This window comes from Cotesia typhae, unplaced genomic scaffold (genome assembly GCF_013202065.1).
Source record: "Cotesia typhae breed Kobodo isofemale line unplaced genomic scaffold, CoteBio_Ctyphae contig_4, whole genome shotgun sequence".
Classification (NCBI taxonomy): Eukaryota; Metazoa; Arthropoda; class Insecta; order Hymenoptera; family Braconidae; genus Cotesia; species Cotesia typhae.
This window is the reverse complement of record NW_027423748.1, coordinates 10,407,795-10,430,557: the sequence shown is the minus strand read 5'-3', so window position 1 is coordinate 10,430,557 and position 22,763 is coordinate 10,407,795. Positions and strand designations below refer to the sequence as shown.

At 32.0% G+C, this 22,763-nt stretch overlaps 2 protein-coding genes across 2 annotated transcripts in view; both read left to right on the top strand.

Annotated features, from left to right (window-relative positions):
• The window catches only part of LOC141527647 (uncharacterized), a 144,061-nt gene that overhangs the window by 111,108 nt on the left and 10,190 nt on the right, over positions 1-22,763 (top strand). The gene's annotated exons all lie outside the window — the stretch shown is intronic.
• LOC141527646 (uncharacterized) lies at positions 10,298-22,261 on the top strand. The gene is made up of 4 exons (XM_074243215.1): positions 10,298-10,556; positions 10,721-11,317; positions 11,505-11,722; positions 22,205-22,261. Exons 1-4 carry the CDS (start codon positions 10,373-10,375, stop codon positions 22,259-22,261), a joined length of 1,056 nt encoding a protein of 351 aa, XP_074099316.1. The 5' UTR covers positions 10,298-10,372.

Genomic DNA, 22,763 nt, shown 5'->3' with positions numbered 1-22,763 from the left:
AAGAGTTGGAGCTGGAGTCCAGCCACGCTCGACACTGACTCTTAAACTCTTGTGGGGTTTTGTGGTGCATTAGCCGTCGGTTTATAGTCACTCTCGACTTGGTGACCTCTATCCTGGGCTCTCAAACTAGCCGTTCTCCGGCACATAATGCACATCCACCATCCACGTCCTTTTACCGAGAAGTAATCCACACATAAATATGTAACGCACAATATATACACGTATAATATAATATAATGCAATTCCTGCAGTGAAGAAAGGATGACCGCAGTTCTTATATACTCACATTTGTATATTTATATATGTACCTGTGAATGGTGACAAGTTAAATTCGTGGAATGAATTCGATCCACAGTTATTTTCCCACTTGCAATGGAACAACATTGAATTGTAGTGTTTGCACTTTAACATTCTGGATTTAATATTACCAATACCGAGTCGAGTTTTGTCGGGGCATCATGTGTGTAGATCCGTGTGATGTGCTCACTTGCTGAAGCATTTTAACTAAAACGCACAGCAACCTGGCTCTACTCTACTCTGCTGAAAGTATTTGTAGATGCACTGTGTGTATGTTTGTGTGCAGCGGTATGTTTGAAGATGGCTGGCAAGCTTTTTTAATGCGGTCTCTCCTTTCATGCTATATTTACGTGAATATCCACGTAAATACCGTCGCAGATACTACCGCGACAGTTATTACAGCTCTTCGATCATATCAGAGGAATTTAACGCACACAGATGGAACTCGGGAAGGATGCGATCCTCGATATACAATATATATTCATGTCTATTTACAAATGTTGTATATTGAAATAAAATAAATATATAAATGCTAACCGTGGGAACTTGTCACTAGAAAATCAATAGAAACATTTTTCCCTTTAGCTTTGGCTTTGGCTTTTCCGTTTTTTTTTTTTTTTTTATTATTTTTATTTCTATTTTCATCTGGAATAGAGTTGATGAATTTTTATAATGTTCGCTCGGTAAATATAAAATGGTGAATAGTGGGTGAATAATAAAAACTAAGAATAAACAGTTGTTCAGTTGAATGGAAAATAATTGCGGTTGCAACATCAATTACTGAAACGTTAAACTGATGAATCATTAAACGCCGGATAAACGAACTGCATATTTGAGAGCTCGGAGTAATGAATACACGTAAAATCCATTAGGAAAAGTCAAACTGAGCAATTACATAATTCAGTAACTTGCCGAACAATAAATAAGTATTGGGAAACGTTGACTGCAGCTAAGGGGCATTTATTTCTGGGTCAACGTCGCCGGGAGTTCGATTGCATTGATTCCACCGACCAGGCCTATAGATTATTCACCATCCTTGTAAGGGAGAGTTGTCGGGGCGTTGTTATAATCACTCTTTTCCCAGATACAGCCACTGAAAATGTCGCCAATTCAAAGGCTTCAGTTTCTAAATCAATTGCTCCCATCGAATAATTTTAATTTTATTTATATTTTCCTCTAAAATTTATTTAAAGAATTTACTTATTTTTGTAAAAATTTCCAAGTTTTTATTATATACAAGCAAAAATTCTTGAAGTAAAATATTTTTTTCAGTCACTTAATTAAAAAATTTTAGAGCTTAATTTAAACTATAAAAATTAAAAAAAAAAAATTTTTGTTTTAAAGTAAATTAATTTTTTTATCAGTGCAGATTTTTATCTAAAAAAATTTGAACCTTTTTGATATCATAATATCAATAATACTCCACTAAATAGTTCGAATAAAAGATGAAATCGAATGGAAGCAAGGATGCGCAATAAAATTCGCGAGTAAATAGGAAGAGAGCCAGGAAATAAGGATTTGATTATTCGAAAAAGGAATACGAGAGTGAAATAAGTGAGCATTGAAGTCCATTGGTTCTTGATCGTTGGTTCGTCCGTTCTCCGTTCGGTTGTTCGTTCTCCGGAGAAGACTAAACAATGTGTGTGGTCCGTCGTGGCAGCCGGCAGGGCCGACTCTCGCTAATAACACTCCCCCCCCCTACGCCGTGCTTTCGCCGACGGGTGAGCTAACGAAAAGGGCAAAAAGGTCCCAAAGATTCAGAGAGGGCCCCAGTAGAGAGCCCGTACCCATCTGCAAAGGCACAACCCAGCAAATCGTCTTCTATGAATAAGCCTCGTCCTTATTCTTGCTCTTCATTCTTCAGTTCATCTTTCTCTCGCTTTTTTATCCTCCCGCTGGTTTAAGCTCTTCCTCAAACTCTTGCTCTTATTTTCTTCTCCCTTCTCTCTTCCTCTTATCACTATTGTTATTATTATCATTATTATTATTGATGTTATGCCTCTCTCCGGTCGTATGTGAACAGCACTCACTCGATGGCTCCTTCTCTTTGTCATTGCATCCTCGCGTATTCCTTAATATCCTTTTTCTTCTTGTCTTTCGTCATCTCTTACTCTTATTCCTTTGCCGCAAACTTTTTATTTTCCCCTCCTTCCAGTATTTCTATATAAATGTATATCTATATACTCCAGCCTTTTACCTTAATCCTTTTTCGTATCTCGCCCTGTTTTTACGATTTCATCGAAAATACGAGGACATCAAGTTGTCGTGACAACAAATTTTTCGCATTCTATCACTTCATTATAGAAGCTTGATTATGTTAAACGTTTGTTCATTTAAAATACAACATTCAGATATTTTATTTCCTTTTTTACACCTTTGTAAAATTTTTGGTTCATTTTATATCACATGTTACCAACGCTTTACTCGAATTTTTGAATTAATTTTACACACACTCAATAAAATGAATAAATTCATTTATTAAGGAAATAAAATATTTATCAATTGACGCTAATGAAAAAATTTTTAATCAACAACACTTTTTTAGTTAAAGAATTTTTTTACTTAATTAAAAATGATAAAAATTCTTCAAAATAATTTTTTTTAATTATTATTATTATTATTTTATTTTACTATCCAATTGAAAATTTCTTTTCAATTTTCTTAATAAAAGTCTGCATAAAAAATTTAATCATGTCAATATTTCTTCTCTCTCCTCCCCAATATTGCAATAAAATAAATATATTTCTTCGTGAAGAATAAAATAGCTGTTAGCCTCCGGTTTATTTCCCAGTACTAGATTTTTCGGTAAATCTATATCCCTCTGAAAGTTCTTACTGTACAGATATCTTAGAATACCTTACTCTGCGAAACAAGAGGACCGAAAAATTTGCACCGTAATTTACGAGACGCTTCTCGCAACAAATATCCACGTTAATGCTTGCGGTTTACGGGGAACTAACAATAAAAAAGGCACAGAGAGATAGATAGATAAAACACATAGAAAGGAAAGCCTCTCTTTTGGATACCTTGTATTTATTGTTGTATCTTTCGGGTTCCATAGTGCTCTTATAGTGCTGTCCATTTACTACATGTGTGTAAATAATAATAATAATAATAATAATAATAATATACATGTATGATGCATAATGTATCAGAAGAAGCTGCTGAGGCCCAACAACCCGACATTTAGTGCCGAAATATATAATTCACCGGCTTGACGCGGATTTTCTTTTATTACTAATAAAATATCCCACTCACTCACCTTCTCCTCGGCAGTAAGATTTGTAAGAGCATTAAAGCTTTATACAATAATAATAATAATAATAAAAGCATTAATAAATCCAGCTATTCTCAAAATTTAAAACCTTAACACTCACTTGTAGCATGTCGTAATAATTGTAATAAAAAAACAATAATTTCTTTGTAGCCATTTTTATTGATTGAAATACCTTGTATTTCCACGTAATACCAAATATAAACTCATCCCGATGTTATACTCATCAAGAGCTTTCATTTGAGTACCCACATCAGTTTTTCATATATTTATATATATATTATATATATGTATATATGAAAAATATATGAAAATGCATGTGGGTACTCAAATGAAAGCTCTTGATGAGTGTAACATCGGGATGAGTTTATATCTTTAAAAACGTCAATAGTTAAAAAATTACAGTGTAATTACTTGTCACTGTTTTGAAATCGAGAATAAATATTTTATGAAATAAATATGTCGAATAATTCCATGTCACTTTGATGATCTGCGAGCTGTGAGCGGCAAAATGGCTTTTTGATCGAAAAGCCAGTCTAATAATAAGTTTTAACTTTTAAAATCCCCGGTTTTATCTTTGACAAAAGATTTCTCCACATATGTAGATGCGTGTGTGTATGTTTGCACTCTTCTCTACTCGAGAAGAGACCAAATGGCGATACAGGATCGTTCAATGAGTTTACGTGAGCAACTTGGGCGGGACTTTAAGATCACGTATGTAAAGACTTACATACACATATTCGATATTACCAAGTTACTTTTAACGATCAATAAGGATTACTTTGACGATCGTATTCTCAAGTTTATCTGGGTTCATAAATATGGAAACTGTAGTTTACCGATCAATTGCCTCTGACAAATTATTCATAATCATATATATTAACTCGATATTAATAGCTCAATAAATGTACTTTTACCTAAAAATTATATTCTTTTATAGCCTCTGTTGGTAATTGCCAAAAATTACGCCTTACGCCCTCTTGCACTTTTTAAACAATCATGTATCCTATAATGATACCAGCGAAGGTAGAACAAGGTCACTCGCCGCTAAGACCCTCGTAAATTTATTATATTATCCGGCCTTAAAATCGTAAATATACAAATATTAAATAAATCCATTGTTATTTTTAAAACTAATTTTAAATTATTAATAAATTAAAATAAATAAAATTTTTGAACCCTGCGTGGAGTTATTGAGAAAAATATAGGCGTTGAAAGTATCGTGATATGATATCAGAAATCACCTTTAAATTGGCAGTAGCGCAGATGGCACGATGGCACAGGAGTCCTAACGCGGCATAACGATATCCTGTTTCCTGGATCCCGTTCGGTTTTCGGGGGCGTTTATCGCCGGGAGCTTTCACTTGTCACACTTTGTCACGGGTTTTGAGTGGTAGAAGCCCCATCGGGAGAAATTTTCTCGCTCGACAATGTAAAGGGCCTTCCGGCGGGATCTACAACCCTGGAACGATCAGGATCACCGATCACCGAACAGCGATCTCTAACAACGGATCACTCGGGGCTTCTATTCGTTATCGAAATATTACGGTTGTGGCGTCGTTACAACACCAAGTACAATGACCATGTACAATGTACAATGACGCGATATCGTTATTGGCGCGGATGAAAATAGAAAGCTTCCACGTAAACGTACCATTTTTTGCAGTTTCATTTTTATTTTATTTTTTTGCTGCACTGCTCCAGCAGTGATACACCAATTCCTCTCGTTTATTCCTCTTTCATAACGGCGCCGTACATTTGTACTGCGATGTGTTTTTTGTTTGTTACAGTTATTTTTTATTTCCCGCTTTTGTTTATATTTTTTACTGTTGCGCTGGTGTGTGCTCAAGTTGTGTTATGTGCAGAGCCGTTGATGGACGCACGCACCCAAAGCGGATTAGTTTCACCAATAGTTTTTTCTCGCTACACACCCATCCAGCAAAGAGAGAATAGCGAGAAGGTGGAGGAGGATAACAGGAGGGAGCGCGACGAGGTGAGGCGTCGCACTGATTTACGTGCCGACCGAGCCAACTCGAAAGGTATAACTCGTCGCTCTCCAGCTCGAGATTCTCTGTTCCCTCTTCCGCATCCCCTTTGTAAACTCACTAAAAATTATCTGATTTACTGAAATCTCTCAGCTTGTTGTACATTTATGTTAAATAATCTATCACTATTTTTTAACAGTAATCCAAAAAAAACTCTCTTGTAAAATTTAATCCGGGATATTTTTTATTTTTATTAAATCGCCAGAGTCATTAGCTGAATTTTAAACTTTCAAGTCTGAGTACTGAAAAATTAACTCTTAAATATTTTACGTGAGAAAAAACTATTTTTTTTTTTTTTTGAATTAAAATTTTGCCTTATTAAATAATTAATAACTTCTATTAAATTACACTGTACTTTCTTAAATATTGATGTTTTTAAAGATATAAGCTCATCCCGATGTTACACTCATCAAAAGCTTTCATTTGAGTACCCACATGCATTTTTTATATATTTTTTATATATTCATATGTAAATATATAATATAGATTATTTGTTTGGAAAAATTTTAATTGACTAAACTTTGAAAAGTAGTTTAATTAATTTAACAGAGGATTTTTATTTAATAATCATTATTAAATTGTAAACAGAGTTTTATACCTCTAAAAAATTTTTAATAAACTCCAATGGTTCATTATTAATACACGATGTTGATTACCAATTTTTGGTAACAATTAAAAAATTAATATCGGGATTTCATTATTCATATTAAAATCATAAAAGTTGAAGCTTGGTCTTTAATAAGTAGCCTGCAGGCATCAAATAAATTGTCGAGTAATTTTCAGTTATTAAATTTCTGTTTTTCCATTTTAAAAAACTATGACAATTGACGTTTGATGTTGAATTTTTGAACTGATAAAAAAAGTGGGTATATATATTTACCTGTTGGCACAATATCGATTGCGTACTGAAAAATGTTGTACATTTTCAATCCCCCTGGGGAATGTACGTAGATATAGAGCTATATAGATATATAAATACATAAGTATATATATAGAATGAATTTTCTCCCTCTGAATTTGGTATCATGCGAAAAAAGCAGTTTTTGTATGTCTCATTTGCCGTATGAGAATGGGGAAGAAAAATAGTGGTGCTCCCCCACGAGAATGCGGTGGTAGGTTTCACAAATTTCCCGTATAGTTTAGCCGTGGATTGTTGTATAGATATATTCATCCCCGATGGTATTTTACGAACAAAGTTAAATCGATTCCGATGCTCAAATACACTTTATATTGTGTACACTATTTTTATATAAATTTATTTCTTTATACACCAATAGCGAGCGGCAAAGAAAGATAAATACATACATTACATTTTTCGGTTTACTCTTCAAATTTACTTTGAATTAAAAGGGTTTCAATTTTTATTTTGAATTATAAAATTGAAAATTCGTTAATTAAAAATCCAATAGATCGAAATAGGCTCCCTTTTTTTTTTTTTATTTTTAATTAAAAAGTTATACGGATATTATTAAATAGAAATCAACGTTCAAGAGCCAGGAAATGATTGAAAAAAAAATTTTTTTTCTATCGAAAAATATAATGAGTCTTTTTTTTTATCGATTAGAATGCGAAAATATTGAAAAATTTTTTATTTTCAAGCTTTTAGTATTTTAATAAAAAGTTTCGTTCATAAACAATACGAGTTCGCTTTTTAATAAGCATTCAAATTATAAGCAATTAAAACTTTTGGGTCTTTAATCATTCAATTTATTTAGAGAAAAAAAAAATAATAATAATAATTTAATAAAATAATCTTACCATTAATTATGCAACTAATTACTGGCTGAGATAAGTCAAGTTATAGAAATTTGTCTAGTAAACTAAATTAAAAATACTGTATTAGATAATTGAATTTTTTATCGAAAGTATTGCTTGAGTGCATTAAAAAAGTGAGACATCAGAAGACAAAGTGAGTGTCTATTCTCTTATAAGAGAATGGGAGGGTGATTCGAATAGAATAGGATATAACAATATTAAAGATCCAAGTTTTAGTGGCATGGACGCAGGAGTCACCGAGCTCGTTGTTATTCAGGCTGCATAGTTTATTAGGAGCAAGGGCGGGAATGGAACACCCGGAGATCAGTAAAAAGAGAGACCCGGAGGAGAAGCGAGAGAACGGAAGATTATATGGGATCGAGTGGAAAGCACGCATCTCCACAATATATATATATATATATATATATATATATATATATATATATATATATATATATATATATATAAAGTCAAGTCTAGTGATCTATACGGGAACGGGACCGAGGGTGTTACGAATAGAAATAGAAGAGCTAGAACTAGCAGACGAGGCAAGATGATGATTACACGGAATCCACCCACACATCTTTGGCCAGGACGTGTATCTGCGAGTCTCAGTCCACTCCATAAGTGGTTGGGGGGAGGAAAGGGCAATATAATACAATAGATACGATGAGAATACGAGCAAAAGCGTACAAGATAGCCAAGGGTAACTTGCGATACTTCATGCAGATTTACAACGTTTAACTTGTAATTGAATCGCTGATTCCAATAATGCTTGGCGGTAGATAGTGCCAAAAGAACCGATGCTAAATCACCTGTGAAAGAATCCAATGCATTATCAATTCTTCCCTTTTATATTTATCTAATTTACATTGTTTAAATAAATTTAATTACTTATCTTAATTACCATCGTTTTACAAATATGTCTTTAGTTAAAAAAAAAAAAAAAAAAAAAAGTTCGATAAGTAAAAATAAAACTGGGACCTGAAAGCCCTCAGAAGAAGGCTAGACGAAATCTCGTTTGTATGTTAGATAGCAAGATAGCAGCACGCAAGTTCGCTAATGGTCTCGAGCAAATTAATGGGAGCGGTGCTTTCGCAACGGAGGCACCCAAGTGACGGCGTGTCACAGCAGCAGCAGCACTGGGAAATACCACTAAATCAGAGGCTCCCCGACAACACAACGACTACGGCTGATCATTATTGGGTTATCAAACATGGAACGCACTGAACCTCGAGCTGCAGAATGCGGCCCTTTTCGCTCTTTGCTCCCGTCTAGACTCACCTCGACAACCACTCCCTTCTTGTACACACATATAATATACACGTAGACCTTTTACCTCCTACATTGCTCTGAAACGAAGCTTCTACTGTAATTTCCGCAGCAAGTACCATTCTCAAATGAAGTTTTAATCGGATTTTCCCGGCACTCTCCTCGCGAACAATATCACCGACATAGACAACAAGTATTATGCTTTATATTTATACTGTAAAAATATAAATATGTAAGTAAGAGTATAAGGGTGACTAGAGACCAGGGACTCGTCATATAAAATATTACACCACGGCAGTCAATCATAGGGTGATGTCATGTGATGACTGATCGATTCAATTCGGCACGTTTTGAATCCATCCAACTTATTCCACATCTATGTATATGTATATATATATATATATATATATATATATATATATATATATATATATATATATATATATATATATATATATTAGGGTGATTCAAAAAAAAAAAGAATATTTTTTTTTCGTTTGGTACTCTGAAAAATAGGTTCCTAGACACCTCTAAGAAAGCCTCTCCAAGCATGAGTTCTTAATTGTAACGGGATGGTCCTCCTTCTTACAGTTTTCTATTTTTTCTTATTATCAGATAGAAAAATTTATATCTCGCTTCCAACTACTTGAAAAAATATCTTGTTCCTTAGATTTTGTAGGAAATTGAATGCTCTACAAAAAGGTCTCTTACGATTTTTTCGTAAACCCAACCGTTTAAAAGATATTAACGGTTAAAGTTTGATTATTTTTGGGAAAATTTTTTATTTCTTATGAATTTTATAACTCAATGAAAAAAATCATTATGAATGATGAAACTCATAGTTTTGTAGAAATTTACTGCTCTATAAAAATGGTCTCTTATGATTTTTCGATCAAGTTGAGCGTTTACGAGATATTCATCGTCAAACATCAATGCATATCAATTTTTCTAGTTTTTGATCAATAATTCGAAAAATTTCAATTTATTCTGTGAGTTTCAAGGAAATTTAGATAAATTTGAGTTTTTATTATAAAAGCAACTCCTATAGATGTTTTCTGTTCAAAAATTCATTTGAAAGTTTTTATTCTAATAATATTTTTTTAAATTTTATCTTTAATAATTTAAAATCTTAATCGCGTTGTCATTTATTATTATGAAATTTGTTCAGTGCGTATTTTTAAATTGTTTTTCACAAAATATACATAAAATTTTCGTTCGAGGGGATTTTTGTTTTGAATTCCATTTCTTCTTCTGTTTGTCTTCTGAAACTAACGCCATCTATGTTTTTTACTCTCAACTATCTTCAGTATCTACTCATTTAATACCGTATTTTCAGTGTTCCTAAAACTGATCATCTTGAATACGTAATAAAATAATTCATTTTAAATAAGTCTTATAATCATCACATAAATTTATTTATCATCAATTAACCTACAATGAATAAAGAAATACGTTTTATCGGAATACCTCTACAAAGAATTTCGGAACGTAAGTTACCAAAAGTGAAAGAGGTTATGCGTGTGTTTTTCTACCAACTTAAAATTTTAAAGTATTCAATCAAACAAAGTGCTAAAAATTCAGTTGACCAAGTTATTGAACTGTGGAGAAAAATCAGATTCCAACTAGTGGAGCTCCTAATGCAGTCAAAAAATTTCTTCGCTATCACAGTCAATAGTTAAAATTACAAAAAAATTTCGATAAAAAGAATTCAGCGCAAAACCAAAAGGAAATGAAATTTCAGACTGATCTTGAACAATTATTCGACATTGTGAGCGAAAAATCATTAAAAGTGCTTGATGATAATATTAGAAAGTTGTATTTGGATCAAAAATTCGGTACCCATAAAGAGATTCTTTCTAATAATGTACCTGTATCAAACTTAACCACAACTATGATGGGAATAGATGAGAGTAGTAAGTATCTGAGATATTTAATTATTATAAAGTCAGGTAGTAGTGTAACTTTTCATAGATGACTAGATGACATTTGACTAGACAATTTTTGGAGTCCTTTCTTAATTATTTGTCATCAAAATGAATAAATTCTATACATTTTCTTCGTTTAATTTATAAAACAGATCTTATTCCAGACTTAGATCAACCGTCTACCAGTCATGCGATTGTTCCAAGTGAAAAATCAGAGTCGTTCTCTACGTATACATTAAGTGGAGTTACAAATTTTGGATCTGATTCAGAGTATGAACCTCCAATTCCGACAAAACGAGCAAAACTTGATGTCTTAACTCCTGAAGTCATTTTTGGACTCGACCGAGCTAATGTCAGCAGTAGAAATGCGATGTTTATTATTGCTCCGGTTTTACTAGCAGTAGGTATTAAAATTGAAGATACAACGCTCAGTTATAGTTCAATTCAACGAGCTCGTATGCTTCAAAGAGAAGACATTGCTACAGGACTTAATGACAACTTTAAGACACACGATAAATACGTTGTGCATTGGGACGGAAAAATGCTGAATGACCTTGTTGGATCAAAATCTGTGGAACGGCTACCAGTTATTTTAACTGCATTTGGTACCGAACAATTACTTGGGGTTCCAAAAATGAATTCTGGGACGGCAGACAATCAAACATCAGCCATTTTATCGACATTGAGTGAATGGGGTATTACTAATTATGTTAAGGCGATGTGTTTTGACACGACGGCAGTTAATACAGGTAACTTATCAATGATAATTTAATCTAAAAAATATTTAATTATTAACGTTCTAGTTTAATTTTTATTGCTTACTGAATTTCACTTTTGAAATTATTGAGAATTATTTACTCATTTGGATTTTAAATATAATCTACAATTTGTTGAAAATATTAAATTTAACGATAGTTATCTATTTTCTTTATACAGGAATTCATAACGGTACATGTAAGGCAATTGAAAAGACTTTGGGAAGAGAGTTAATCTGGTTACCATGTCGTCACCACATTTTTGAGATCATATTGAGAAGTGCATTTGAAGTATATTGGCCTGTGTCATCTGGGCCAAACGTACCAATGTTCGGAAGATTTAAAAAATCATGGGATGAAATAAATAAAACTAATTATAAATCTGGAATTGAAGATACTGTTGTTGTTGATATCATTTTGGATAAAAAAATGAAATATCTAGTTTAATTGCACAATCCTTACAGGTATGATTTAACTGCGATTTTAAGAAAAAAATTTTCTTGTTTCTGATAAATTTTTAATTGTTTTTGATAGTTACTACAACCCCGAGATGACTATAAAGAATTGTTGGAATTGTCGTTGATTTTCCTTGGAGAAATGCCTCAAGAAGAAATTTTTTCAAACGTCCTGGTGCAATTCATCATGCTAGGTGGTTGGCGAAGGCAATTTACAGTTTAAAAATGTTTCTATTCAGAAATGAATTTAAACTTTCTAATAAAGAATTGGACGGTCTTCGGCAAATTTGTATATTTATAGTTACACTGTATTTAAAAGCTTGGTTTTCATCAACTTCTGCAACAACTGCTGCTAATCATGACTTGCAGTTTTTGAAAAATTTATTCGAGTACAAAAATATCAATTCATTGATTTCTTCAGCAACTTGTGAAAAAATGATTTTGCATTTATGGTATTTAAGTGATGAACTTGCCATTTTATCATTATTTGACGATACCGTTTCATTGGAAGTAAAAAAATATTGTTGGAGCTGTTAATACTCGTAACGGTACAGATTCTAAAGCTAAAAATTTATAATTGATAAAAACGATTTGAATTCATTAACGCAAAAAGTCTGAGTGACTTTGTTTCTAAAAAGTCTTTAAATCTCTTTAAAATCTTTGATTTACCATATGACTTCCTTGATAAAGATATTGAATCGTGGCCTACTAATGACAGTTACATTGAAAATAAAGAATACTTTAACCAATTGAAAGTTGTTAATGATTCAGCAGAACGAGCTGTTGCATTAGTTAGTGAGTATAATCAATGCTTGACAAAAATGAAGAGCAATTCCAATACTTATTGCAAATTATCAAAGAACATCGAAAAAACTACCCAAACTGCAATAGAGGAAATTATTTACAGTAAAACTGTACCGTTATGTTGAAAATATTGAAAATTATATGGCAGTTGATAATTAAATAAATAAATTCTTCGATAAAAAAGTGAAACACATGTGAAACACACTAAATTGAATTATATATTTAAAAAAATGCACTAATTTTTTGTTTTAATATAATCAAACATGTCCAAGACTAAAAAAACTAATTAAAAAAATAGTTCATAACATATTTCTATTCATAGGAACTCAAATTTGTCTAAATTTCCTTGAAACTCACAGAATAAATTGAAATTTCTCGAATTATTGATCAAAAACTAGAAAAATTGATATGCATTGATGTTTGACGATGAATATCTCGTAAACGCTCAACTTGATCGAAAAATCATAAGAGACCATTTTTATAGAGCAGTAAATTTCCTACAAAATTATGAGTTTCATCATTCATAATGATTTTTTTCATTGAGTTATAAAATTCATAAGAAATAAAAAATTTTCCCAAAAATAATCAAACTTTAACCGTTAATATCTTTTAAACGGTTGGGTTTACGAAAAAAATCGTAAGAGACCTTTTTGTAGAGCATTCAATTTCCTACAAAATCTAAGGAACAAGATATTTTTTCAAGTAGTTGGAAGCGAGATATAAATTTTTCTATCTGATAATAAGAAAAAATAGAAAACTGTAAGAAGGAGGACCATCCCGTTACAATTAAGAACTCATGCTTGGAGAGGCTTTCTTAGAGGTGTCTAGGAACCTATTTTTCAGAGTACCAAACGAAAAAAAAAATATTCTTTTTTTTTTTTAATCACCCTAATATATATATATATATATATATATATATATATATATATATATATATATATATATATATGTATAAATGTGGTGGAGGAAATTCGGCTTTATGTATTAGTACCATTTCCTCTTTTTCGATTTTTCCTTTGGCCCCTATTTACTCGCCGTGATTTTCCAAAGGATTGGTATATACTATAAAGCTGGAGGGAATGGAAGACGATGATTTAAAATGGGAAATTCTCGACATTTCGACCTCGGTGCCCGCCAAAGCACACCACTAGAACCCGGACCAGAACCAGAAGGGTGCAATCTTGTTGTAGGTGGCCCGCGAAATAAATGCACACGTCTTTGAATTTTTCGAGCACGCGAATAGGGTCCCATTGTCGGGCGGGTCACGTACTACCAAGCGACACCCGGCATATGAACTATTGGTCGACATCATCATTTCTCTCTCTTCTTTGCACTATAGATTTGAACCCTCGCGCACACACAAACATACAGCAGGTACGTTTCATCTCGATCTCGACCCTTTGGAGCCTTCAGACATGTCGCTTCACTTCACTACAGCCATTCTTTGGCGAATTCCTGATAAAGGAAGTGGAAGTTGAGGAAGGAGGAAAATAAAATAAACCACTACGTCTCTGGGGATTTCCATGGCTCAGCACCTTCTAAAAATATACTCATTCGTCGATTCGTAGTCCCGTGAGACTATTGTCGTACGCCGTTTGATTTCTTCTTTTATTTCTCTTTCTGATTGCCTGTACCCTGCAGTGCCTCCACTTGAAACTATTTCAAAGCAAATATCGCTCGAGGTAAACTTTACACGGAAAAGTAACTCGAGAATTTAGAAACGCTACGGAGGAATTTTACTTGGTAAATCGGGAATAAAGTAAGAAAATTTTAGATCCACTTTTGCTTTCTATTTTCTTGACGCAAAAATTTTATTTTTTCTGTATGAGAAAAATAGTATAAATTTTTTTTATTTAAAAAAATTAAAATACAAAAATATAATTCAAGTACTGTAACTGAAAACTACCGATTTAAATAGAGTTTTCTAAGTTTAAAAACTAAAACTGTCTTGTGATTGATTTTCAATTGAATGCATTTCTTTTCGATTACTCCCAGTCGTACTGGAGTGTCGAAAAAAAAAAAAAAAAAAAAAAAAAAGTGATAAGTAAAAATAACAACAATGATAATGACCGGGAAGAAAACTGAGAAAAGTCGACTTGTTAAAAACATTGCCGACTTAATAAAAAAAGTTTTTTAATATAATCTAGTCGACAATCAGACACTTGGTAACTGGAGAACGCAAGCAAAACTAAAATAAGTGAACATTGAGTGGAGAGGCATCGGGCTCGTGCAGATATATTATACATAGGAAGTAAGTAAAGTGGAAAAGGCAAAGTAGAGTCTGAGCAGCGAGCAGCGACCTGATAGGAGCACAAGAATTAAGAGTAGAGAGTGGAAGTATGAGTATCGAAGAAGGACCTGAAGAATGAGGAGCAAGAGAATGAAAAGGTTCGAGTTGGAAAGCTCGGATCGGTCCAGCTTGCTGGTAGCTGGGAGCGAATCTCTTCTCTCTTTTAATCTCTCTCTTGTTCTCTGTTGGGTTTCTGTTATCGAGTAGTAGGCCGCTCGTTCACTTTGTTTGACGGAAGCCGATGCATTCCGCGAGACATCACGACTGTCTCACCGATCTCCCGGTCACCCTTATTTATTGCCGCGCGAATCGAATACGAAGACGAAGACGAGCAGCGAACCGACGGACGATCCAACGACTCTGCCTATCCGCTAACAGAACGGCCACATGAGAGATTGACTGTGCATATACGCTGGAAAGGGCTCTGGAGAACGGAATCAGAGAAAACGAGAAAATAAGAGAAGAGCTCCAAGCAACTATACCCAAGACCAAATAAAAGGATCAACCGGATCGATGAGCGTGTTTACTCAACGACGGCCCGCGCCAACATTTGGCATCTGTACAGTATTCAAATTCGTCTCCGTCTTGCTTCGTCCTCATCCTCGATCAGCCTCCGGTCTACTTATATTCTTATTTATTTATTCTCGTTGTACAGCGGTGCTCGATATTACTTGGGCTTGCTACCAGGAAATACCTCCGGATCTATCTATCTATCTATCTAGAGGAGAGCGAAAAGTCCGTCTGAAGGTTGATAAATATTAACTCATCAGGTTGTTAAATATTTTATTTATTTATTAAATTTTAATCCTAGTGTATAATATTAATTATTAGAATGGAATAGATTAATTATTAATAACATAATATCAGATAATGATACTTGGAAATTTTTAAAAGATATTTTAATTGTTAATTTTAATATAAAAAAAAAAAAAAAAAAAAAAAAATTGATTTGAATCAAGTAAATAATTTTTTAATTAAAAAAAAATTTTCTTACTTTCAATAAATTTTATTTAATTCAAATTTATTTTTTTTTTCAGCGTATATTTTAATATTCTATAAAAAAAATTGTTTAAATTCTAAAACCAAAATTATTTGAATAATTTAAATAAAACCTCGAGAATATTTCAAAAATAAAATATTGAATAAATTTTATACATAACTAAATGACAAATGAATCTCATGTGAGATAAATTTTTAAATAGAACTATTACAAATTAAATTATTCCATTGAGATATTATATTTATAAATCTAAAAATTCAGTCCTCTCATTTTTTGATAATTTTCTCAGCAAAGTAAAAAATTAACAACTCAATATTTTTATAACGACGTAAAATCTGGAGTCTGGTAAAAATCTGGCAATAGCTCGAGAGGAATAAAAATGTTCGAGGGAGTTATTAACAAAATATGTAATGTAATATTCTATTCGATTGGTTGAATAAATAAATTTGCTCGATGATTTGGTCTTGGATAGATAGTAGATAGGAAGGTTATTTTCCAAGTTGATATCAGAGTAGCAATCCCGACGGAATATTCCAGGCGCATGATTGTCGCAGACCGAATAATAAACGAACCGCGAAAATATATTTAAGTCCCGTAGCAGCAGTTCCCTCAACTCTGCATTTAAACTTTATTTCTCTTTTTCTTTTTCTTTTTCTTTCCACCGAGTTTTCGCCCCCTCGCCCTCCTGACAAACGAAAAACTTTTATTTTTCCACCTCGGTTCACTTTTTTCACGTACCATTTATATCTCCAGGAACATCAATATATTTATAACATCTTCATTCTCTTAGTGTCGTGACTAGAGACCCCAACAGGAATTCTGGCCTAACGCCTCCGAGACATCTTCCACGTAAACGTCAACATCCAGTGAATCAACTGACTCTCTTATCTGGGTTGGGCGTCAACGGAGAGTACAATATATACTAGGGTGGGTCAAAAAAATCGAATAATTTATTTTTGACTTTATACTCTGAAAAATAGGTTCGTAGACACCTAAAAAGAATTCTCTCCAAGTATAAGCTCTTAATTATAACGGGAAGGTCCTCCGCTTTGCGGGTTTCTATTTTTTTCGAATAATCAGATAAAAAAATTTATATCTCGCTTCCAACTGCTTGGAAAAATATTCCGTGGCATAGATTTTGTGAGAAATTGAATGCTTTACAAAAAAGGTCTTTTATGACTTTTTCAAAAACTCAACCGATTAAAAGATATTCATAGTTGAAGTTTGGCTATTTTAAGGAAAATATTCGTTTTTATTATGAATTTTATAAGTCGATGAAAAAAATTATTTCGGATTGCGGAACTCATGATTTTGTAGAAAATTTACTGCTCTACAAAAATGGTCTCTTATGATTTTTTGATTAAGTGAAGCCGTTACGAGATATTCATCGTCAAACATTAACGAATATCAATATTTCCAGTTTTTGATCAATAATTCGATAAATTTTAATTTAAACTATGAGTTTCAGGAAAATTTACATAAATTTGAGTTTCGATCGATAAAGAAATGTTATAAACAATTTTTTTAATATTGTTTTCAGTCTTGAGCTTGTTTGATTGCATTAAAACAAGAAATTAGAGCATTTTTTCGACATATAGCCAATGATTAGTTTAATTTGAAGTGAATGACATATTTCTTTGTCAAATTTAATATGAAAAGTATTGAATCAAGTGAGAAACAACCAGTATTTAACTTTTTTATAGATAAATTTTTTATTGAATTATCAATTGCAATATAATTGTCTATATTTTTAACATAACAGTACGCTATTACTATAAATAATTTCTTTTATTACAATTTGGGAATGTTTTTGATGTTCTTTGACAACTTGCAATAAGTACTGGAATTGTTCTTCATTTTTGTCAAGCATTGATTATATTCACTGACTAATGCAACAGCTCGCTCTGCTGAATCATTGACAACTTTTAGTTGTTGAAAGTATTCTTTATTTTCGAGATAACTCTCATTAGTAGGCCATAATTCAACATCGACATCAAGAAAGTCATACGGTAGATCGAAGATTTTGAAAAGAATTAATGACTTTTTAGACACAAAGTCACTCAGAGTTCTCTGCGCCAATGAATTCAAATCTTTTTAGCAATTACAAATCTTTTAGCTTTAGAATCTGTACCTTCACGAGTATTAACAGCTTCAACAATACTTTTTTTACTTCTAATGGAACGCCATCGTCAAACAGTGATAAAATGGCAAGTTCATCGCTCAAATACCATAAGTGCGAAATCATTTTTTCACACGTAGCTGAAGAAATCAAAGGATTGATATGTTTGTACTCCAATAAATTTTTCATAAACTGCAAGTCATGATAAGCAGCAGTTGTTGCAGAAGTTGATGAAAACCAAGCTTTTAAATACAATGTGACTATAAAAATACAGAAATGACGAAGACCATGCAATTCTTTCTGAGAGAGTTTGAATTCATCTCTGAATAGATACATTTTCAAACTATAAATGGCCTTAGCCATCCATCTAGCATGATGAACAGCACCAGGACGTTTGAAAGAAATCTTTTCTTGAGGCATTTCTCCAAGGAAAATCAATGATAATTCCAATAATTCTTCATCTAACTTATTATAACATTTCTTTATCGATCGAAACTCAAATTTATGTAAATTTTCCTGAAACTCATAGTTTAAATTAAAATTTATCGAATTATTGATCAAAAACTGGAAATATTGATATTCGTTAATGTTTGACGATAAATATCTCGTAACGGCTTCACTTAATCAAAAAATCATAAGAGACCATTTTTGTAGAGCAGTAAATTTCCTACAAAATCATGAGTTCCGCAATCCGAAATAATTTTTTTTCATCGACTTATAAAATTCATAATAAAAACGAATATTTTCCTTAAAATAGCCAAACTTCAACTATGAATATCTTTTAATCGGTTGAGTTTTTGAAAAAGTCATAAGAGACCTTTTTTGTAAAGCATTCAATTTCTCACAAAATCTATGCCACGGAATATTTTTCCAAGCAGTTGGAAGCGAGATATAAATTTTTTTATCTGATTATTCGAAAAAAATAGAAACCCGCAAAGCGGAGGACCTTCCCGTTATAATTAAGAGCTTATACTTGGAGAGAATTCTTTTTAAGTGTCTACGAACCTATTTTTCAGAGTATAAAGTCAAAAATAAATTATTCGATTTTTTTGACCCACCCTAATATATACAAACACTAAGACACAAGACCTCCTTAGGTCAACCAGATTATCGTCAAGACCCTCGGCGTTTCCCATGATGTTAAACATCAACAAGGCATTATACAGACGACACTGAACACCGTCAGCGAGCATTAGATCTCCATGAAGCTCAAGAGATGACGTAACGTCAAATCAACATTGACATATTTGACCGACATTCTGGCGCTCTATAAATATGGATCTATTATTATTATTCATTATTCTATTCAATCGAACTTACGTAGCTCAAGAGATATCCATTCAAGAATATGTATGAAATATTTTTGTCAATCTATTTATAAATTTTCAATAGATTATTTGCTTACATTCACTGAAGTAAAATTTATTTGAAGCAAAAAAATTATTGAGAAAGACAAAAATAGTCGAGGAAATTTTTTTTTTACTCTAAAAAATTATTTTGTTTTTAAAATTGAAAAATATCATTTTTTTAATTATGTATCAAACTTTTATTAATTTTTTGAGACAATAAATAATTTGTAAAATTTTTATATAAAAATCTACAGAATAAATTAAATTAATAAAATAAATAAAAATGACCTTCTTAAAAAATAATGACATAATTTTTGGCATCTCTGTAGAATTTCACCGCAATATAATATATAAATATATAAAATATCGACGTTGGTTATTTGTGAGAAGGAAATAAAGTAAAACCGTAACGAAGGACATGCGTACATGTGGGGTAGCGCTCGTTAAGCCTCGATGCGATTCGCCAGAGATATCGTACGGCTTTAAATCAAGTACACTTCTCCTCGCTCTTCTCCGGTTTCTCTGTTGGTTTTCCTTATCTCGTGCTCTCGGCTTATGCCTGGATGCTGGATGGATCCACGGATGGGATCGGCTGGATTGACTGACTGCGCTGGTCGGTGTATGTAGTGTATGTGTTCTCCACAGGCTCGAGTCCTGGAATCAGCTTGCGGTCTCCTCAAGAAACAAAAGAATCGTTGACGTTCGTCGTTCACCGAGGCATTATTCGAGATGCATTCAAACGAACCCACCGTACAACACAACAGCCCAACCACTCCAAGACATCAAAAGTTGACGACCAAAAGACACGACACGAGCTTCTTCAGCTTCTTCAGCTTCTTCAGCTTACTTAAATGCCAATGAACTACCATCGACCCATTCGCTGTCCAACGATCAACTCAAACCAAAAGATTTTTATTTTTTAATTTTTTTTACATGTGTCCTTAATTTTATTTAAGAAAAATTAAATTTAAAAAATTATTATTTCAATTAAATAAATTAAAGATTTTTTTTTTATGTAAATTTAATTAAAAAATTGGAAATTATTTTAAATAAATAAAAAAATTAATTTTTGTATAAAAAAAGTGTCTAAAATATTTTTAAAAAGTAAATTTGTTACAAAAAAATTTTTTTTACATTAAAATTAATTACTTTGTGCTTTTTTTTTTAAATCATAAAAAATTATTTGAAATTATTTTTAATTGTCTGGCAAAAAAAAAATTATTAAATAAATATATATTGGTGTTATTGAAATTATTTTAATAATTTTGATAAAATTTATATCGTTCGACAATAAAAAAAAATTAATTCAAATTATCCAACCAAGAACTTAAATTAGATTCATTATCGCTCAAAAAAATATATAATAAACCTTTCAAATTTACTTTAATACTCGGGATATTATTAAAGTACCATAATGATGTTGTTATTTTGGAAAAAATAATAATCGGTTGAATGAACAGCGGAAATTCTATTTCTTATTGGTAAAATAAGTCAACTGTTGGAATAAATATAAAATTCCGGCGACAATTTACATTAATAAAAAATAATATTAATATTAATACGCGAAAGCGTTGAGAAATAAACCCTCTTTATTCTCCTCCGGACTACTAAATAATAATCTTCATTTAAATTAGTTTAATAAATAAGTACAATGGTATTGTCAGTGTCGTACAACGGCATTAAAGTTGATAACAACCTACCGTAAGTCATAATAATTACGCGAAAACTTACCCGAACTCGCTTTTATCAACTTCTCGACTTATCAAAAACTAAATAAAACAACGCTGAAATGATAAAAATTATATATTATTTAAAACAAAATTTTATGGTCGCAATAAAAACGTCAAAAAAAGCATGACGATCGTAGGATTGTCCTACAGAGCATACATTTGTTTTCCTTTGTTTTTTATCATTCTGTTAACCAATATATCACACGGTGCACCTGTCAGTCAGTCAATCAATAAGTTTTTTCTCAATTTTATTGCTTATTGACATATTGTACAATCACTCGTGTTTCGGCGTGTCTATTGCATCCACCAATTAATAACAATAGTACACAGACCAGAACCAGCAGCATAAAAAACGTCCGTGCTAAAAAAAAAATTTTTTTAAATCGTAATGCGGCGCAATGTCAACTGGTGTCACCAATTTTTCACCAGTGATCCACTTCAGCTGTTTTTTTTATGGCTACACAATCTGATTTTTACTTACACCACAAAACGCCTCATTATTTCTATTATTTTCATCATTTACTACCACATATCTCTATTGATTATTTGTTCGCATCCGTAAAAAAAAAAAAAAAAAAAAAAAAAAGTAAGTACCAATTTATATTATTAAGAAAATTTAGAAGATAAATTTTATTCTGATAAGTATTTAGGCTGGATTTAAAAATGCTCTATCTCTAGGTACATAATTAAGAACTGACCTTGTATCGCGTGAAATATTGACATTTTAAAAAATATAAGCTCACCCCGACATTTCACTCATCAAGACCTTTCATTTGAGTACCCACATCAATTTTTCATATATTTATATATATATTATATATATGAATATATAATAAATATATGAAAAATGCATGTGGGTACTCAAATGAAAGCTCTTGATGAGTGTAACCTCAAGATGAGCTTATATCTTAAAAATCGTCAATAATTAAAAAATTACAGTGCAATTTAACAAACGCCATTATTTAATAAAGCAAAATTTTGCTAGTTTATTTATAAAAAATATCTCAAAATTTTTTAACCTGGAAATTTATCCAAATATTAATTTTAAAATTCCAGAGTTTAAGTAAAACATAACTTGAAAATGAATTAAATATATTGTAGCTGTATTTTTGTACATTTAATATATATTTGCAGTGTAAAATGATGATGGGTCCGTCGCCCATGATGGTGGATGGAGGCAGGAATGAGTAAAGCACCGAATATAGGGTAACTGAGGATAATTATTTCCGCGGTCGCCCGAGCGTCCTATTTAGCCCATAAAATTTGCATACTCAGCACAAGAGTTACCACCCACTGCTGCGATATATATATAGTCTATATAGATATTGTAGTGCACGAAAATACACTATATAATGGCAAGTATCCTACTCGGTTTAGCGTGTTTAAAAAGACATTACCCGTACCGGGTAGGCAGCCGAGGCTAACATCCTACCTAACGTTAAAATGACGCTTCTCTTCTCTCATTCATCGTAAACTCTGGGGAACCTTTTCATTAGATAATTGCACCGTCGGTTACTAATTTATATAAACTATTATTTTTTAATTGTGCTTTAATGTCAATACTATTTCTTAATTACCAGTTTCTTTATATTTATTTATTCATTTGGTTAATTATTATGGAGCAGAAATTATACCTTAGATAAATGTATAAATTATTGCTCTTTTAGACTGAGAAGAATATTTAAATCAGTGA